Genomic DNA, 5,243 nt, shown 5'->3' with positions numbered 1-5,243 from the left:
TATCTGATTTAGCACCACTTAACTTTTGAATGCATGGCTAATTCATTCATAAAACACAATCCAAAAGTGATACTTTCTCCTTATACTCACAGAGAAAACTACATATCCTATTTTGATCTATGCATATCTTCTTCCTCGTGACATTACAAGGACATCTCTTTAGTAACCTGTCCAATGCATGACTGCATGTGCCCCCTGCCTTAAAAGAGGTGAATCATTTTCCAGTGTTCATACTTAGCCCCTCTGTGGTTATTCCTGCTATTCCACCTTGGTTTCTCCTTCATCCAGTGATAGATCTAGAGGGTAAGAGATGTTGAGGAAGGGGTAGATTCAGCTGTAAGTGAACATTTAAGAACACAATACTATGCTTTCTTTAATATATTCACAGATGGACCTAAGCACCCTAAAACAGGAAGGACAGGTGGAGCTTTTAGTGTTGCTGAGTTTGGCAGGGACAAAAATAGCAATGGTAAATGTATCTGTTTACACAATGGAGTTGTTGGCCATACTATTGGCTGCAGGGTGGGTGGAGATGAGGCCAGACAGAGTAGTCATCTGCTCCGACTCCTGTGCAGCACTGATGAGCTTAAAATCATTTGTGTATCAGAGCCGACAGGATGTATTGTATGAGGTTCTGCAGTGATTGTATAGGGTGAAACAGATGGAGGTATTTGTGATGCTCCTCTGGGTACCAGCTCATATGGGAGCAGAGCGGAATGAGGAGTTGGATGTTATCGCCAAGCCACCACTTAAACATCCTAATGTTGAGATGGAATTAGCAATCAGTAAAGCAAAAGCCAAGGGGTTTTAATAAGAACAGTGGTTAAAAACAAATGGCAAGAGTTGTGGAACAGGGAGAGAAAGGGAAGATACATGTATAAAACCCAGGAAAAGGTGGGGGCAGGGAGGTCCTCAGGCCGAGAGAGAATGGAGGAACGTGTAATCTCAAGGCTGAGACTGGGACACACAAGGCTCAATAGTACATTGAAATTGGTGGGGAAACATCCGACTGTGTGTGTGACTGTCAAGAGGAGATGGAGACAGTGAAACATGTTCTATTTCAGTGCCAGAAATATGTAAGAGAAAGGGAGCGATTGTTATTAGATTTGAAGAGTAATGAAGAGTCAGGATTAAGTGAACTGCTGGGGAAGTCTTCAGGGGAGGTAGTATTTATGTATTTCGTTTCGTTAGGTAGACGAGAATATCGGGAAGGATTATTAGAATTTAGGTCCACACTCCCGTCCAGTTGGTGGCGGTAATGCAGCTTTAAAATGGTTGCCAATCGCCATATAAACTCCACAGATGAAGAAACACTGTACACTGTCTTTGGTTCAAGGTTTGATTTCGGTGACAGCGCTCAGCTCTATCGGGTTTTGAGAGCTTGGAATACAGGTTACTGAGGCGGACAGCCCCGCTGTAGAAAGCCAAGATGATGAACATGTGGAAAGTCCGGGAATTGGTTGATAAAGCGTAAGTATTCTCATTCTATCCGAGCTAAACTCTTGAGTTTACCTATTTGAAAGAGACACGTACCCAACACTTTGACGTCACGTAGCAGCAGGAAGCTAGTTAGCCAGCTAGCTTCAATAGAAAGTTGTGGCAATCAAACACAGGACAAATTCAACTTTTTTGCCATTCGACGATATTCCCATTTTAATCTTGTCTTGAACTATCCGACGAGCGATTGGGAACTCAACTTTCTAGCCGCGTTTACTGTTTTAGAAAGTTGAGATGGCTAACGTTAGGTAATTAGCTAACTAGCTATCGTAAATTATGCTGGGTTAAAAACAAATGGGAATTCGGATTATTTCCGACATTTTGTGTGTTCAAAACAAATGGGAACAGGGAAAAAACGAGCTCCGACTGGGAAAAGTTGATTAACGGGAACTCGGTCCATCTCGGGCCTCTTTCTAGAGCTCCGACTTTTCGACCTGAAGATCACCGACGTCATGATTTGACCTCATATTTTCAGAGTTCTCTTTTTTTTTTAAGCGGCATTGCCATTAGTCAATTTTGTAACGTTGTCTTGGGTCTTTTTTAGTTTTTATCAGCTTGACAGCCACTTCTTTTTTTTTTTTTTGGTTAGCTAGCTAACTGAACTAGGTAGTTAGCCAGATCAAAAAACAGACGTATACTTACGTGAGGTTACATTTGTTTGTAAATGTAGCTACTGTTAGTTGTGGCAAAGGCCTTGAATGCTAACTGGATGTATTCTGACAATCCAACTTCCGAGTGTGAAAGTATCTAGCATAACAACCAGAACATTTTGCTTTTCTCATGTCACAGGTCTATCAAAACTGCCACAGCTCAGTTGACTTGACTATAATGTATTCGTTTTTTGTTGTCTTTTACAGAGTATAGGATGATCCAAGTAAACCTAGAACACCTGGATAACTCTCAACTTCTGCCTAGCTACCTCTATGCTTCTTATTATAAACTGGATGGTTCGAGCCCTGAATGCTAATTTGGCTTACAGCCGTGGTATACCACGACTATAACAAAACATTTGTTTTACTGCTCTAATTACATTGGTAACCAGTTTATAATAGCAATAAGGCACCGTTTGGGTTTGTGATATATGGCTAATATACCACAGCTAAGGGCTGTATCCAGGCACTCTGCGTTGCATTGTGCTTAATTCAGCCCATAGTCGTGATATATTGGCCATATACCACACCTCCTCGGGCCTCATTGCTTAAGTATACTACAGGTTAAATTATCAAAACAAGCACAATATATTTGACTGTAGCGTATGTCTGATATGGCCATATGGGCCTTTTGCATTTGCAAAATGGAGGTGCCTTGCATGCAGAAAGATGGAGCCCAGACCATTATCAACCACAGTGACTTGATACAGTACAAGACAGTGTTGTAATGTATAACTCTGTGATAAACAATGACTTGCTGATTGCAACAATAGATTGCACAATTAAGAGGCAATGTCACGCTGCATACAGTTGCATTGTGAAGACATTTCTGTCACTGCCTTATTAGCCAGACTATCTGGATTCAAAATAAAGTTCATTATTTAAATAAAAAAATCACCTTTATTTAACCAGGTAGGCTAGTTGAGAACAAGTTCTCATTTACAACTGCGACCTGGCCAAGATAAAGCAAAGCAGTGTGACAAAAACAAGAGTTACACATGGAATAAACAAAAGTACAGTCAATAACGCAATAGAAAAATCTGTATATAGTGTGTGCAAATGAAGTAAGGAGGTAAGGCAATAAATAGGCCAATAGTGACAAAGTAATTACAATTTAGCAATTTACACTGGAGTGATACATGTGCAGATGAGGATGTGCAAGTAGAAATACTGGTGGCATTTGGGACACACCCTACACTACCATGGATAGTACACCCTACACTAGCCTAAACATTAGCCTAAACCTGTACAGTTGCTGTCAGCAGAGATTGAAACTGAAGTCTTGAATGAATGGCTGAATGTTTCCACCTCTGAGCGAGAGCCACACCTGGTTTAACTGGCTTATTGTTGTCTTTTGTCCTCCTCTTGTATAATTTACTGTCCTCGTCCCTGCTGAGTAATGACCTGAGAGAGGCCATGCAACACACACACACACACACACAGGCCTACTGTAGAGCTATGGGAAGTAGTAGGATTGCGCAATCTCCACTTCAAAGCTTTAACGGCTGGTTTGGCAAGCTGTGGCAACAGCAGGAGCACACAGTTCCTGTCCAAGAATGCATTCCTGCTAAAAGTCAAGTCCCCTCTGCTAGTCTCCCCTACTGGGTGACCTCTTCAGAGAGAGTGAGGGGGGCAGAGGTACAGAGAGAGGGTCAGGAAGAGAAAGAGGCCGATAATGGGAGAGAAAGAGCAAGCAGGAAGAGGACTGGGCATTGCGCTGTAATGGGTGAAGGAAGTAGATTTGGGACTCTGTTTCCTCCCTGTTGTATTGAAGTCAGTGGTCTTAGTGTGTTGCTGTGTTGTAGAGGACCTGTGCCTTGTTTCCCAGTTGCAATGTAACTTAAGCATTACAATGATCATACCTGATGAGTCATTATGTATGAGCCAACTTTTTTTAGGTGTTTCCCAAACACGCAGGTAGAGAGAACGTTCACTAAGTGTGTCACTAGACCATGTGTTGATACTAATAGGATCCAAAGAACTGCACTTCTCTCTGATCAGATTTCTCCATTCAAATTTTACCTTAACATTCAAATTATCCCACAATACTGATGACGGATCAGCTCCTAGAGAGATATTACCAGTTATGGCTGCAAATCCGCTATTGAGGTGGCTTATTATGCTTACCCAATAATAATGAATTTAATGACAGATTGGGCACATGTTGTCACACATCATAACACATTGAGGCAAAACAATTGACAGTAGCTTAGTTGCAAAATAGAACTCATTTAATTGAGCATGAAATAGCCTTTATAACCCCATGTAGCCTCTTATCTTTTAATGAAGTCATCTCGGATTTCATTTGAAGCATCATTTTATCCTTCACTTGTTTACAAAAACAATTGCAAATACTTTTGCGACTTTGTCGTCAACTTTTGTTCTGACTTAGATTCTATGTTTTGCGGAGGTGTTCTGTGAATAAAGTATCTATCGATGCACTTTGGCTGCTCTACAATTGTACAACGGTTTTTAAGAGCCATGTTACTAACGGAAGCTCTGGGAAACACCTTGGCTACTAAAGACGCATCGTAAGAAGGTTCCAACAATCTTAACGCTATGAGAAACGAGTCCCAGAGTTCTAAGGACCTTGAGTGGAGATGTGAGTGAGTAGGCAACACCCATCAGTGGAGGTCTATTCCGCAAAAGCAACATGGAATCTCCTTGAAACAGCTGTCTGAATGCTGGCTCACTGAAGGACATCTAGAGTTTCCAAGTCCTCCCGGCGGTCACATGGACAAATTGATTCAATACTGAATAAATAGTCCTAAAGACTTTATTTGGACTTGTCACAGGATGAAGGAAATGGGTGTGTGCATTAGACTTGCAACGAAACGGAAGCCTTTGCCATATTTTACACACACACACACAGAGAAGATCAGAGGCTTCCATTTGATCACGTTGATAATGTGAGCCTGAGGTAGTTCTCTCCTCTCAGTAGACTTGCTAGCTGTGTTGTGTAAGTGCTTGGCTATATCACTCCCTCTGTGGTACTGCCTGTGGCGTCACCCATGCAAACATGACGGTAATAGTGATCCTATTGATTCCCGGTCAGGGACCGCACTTTTACTCATTGTTTATTTATTACTTTTATTG

At 41.5% G+C, this 5,243-nt stretch overlaps 1 protein-coding gene across 2 annotated transcripts in view; it reads left to right on the top strand.

Annotated features, from left to right (window-relative positions):
* The first annotated feature begins 1,293 nt into the window (after window positions 1-1,293).
* The window catches only part of clint1a (clathrin interactor 1a), a 26,034-nt gene continuing 22,084 nt past the window's right edge, over window positions 1,294-5,243 (top strand). For both annotated transcript variants that reach the window (XM_014213070.2, XM_014213069.2), the window contains exon 1: window positions 1,294-1,470. In XM_014213070.2, the coding sequence (XP_014068545.1) occupies window positions 1,430-1,470 (41 nt within the window). In that variant the 5' untranslated portion in view covers window positions 1,294-1,429. The remainder of the gene's footprint in view (window positions 1,471-5,243) is intronic.

Source organism: Salmo salar, chromosome ssa09 (assembly GCF_905237065.1).
Source record: "Salmo salar chromosome ssa09, Ssal_v3.1, whole genome shotgun sequence".
NCBI classification, from domain to species: Eukaryota; Metazoa; Chordata; class Actinopteri; order Salmoniformes; family Salmonidae; genus Salmo; species Salmo salar.
This window is presented reverse-complemented; position numbering and strand designations above follow the sequence as displayed.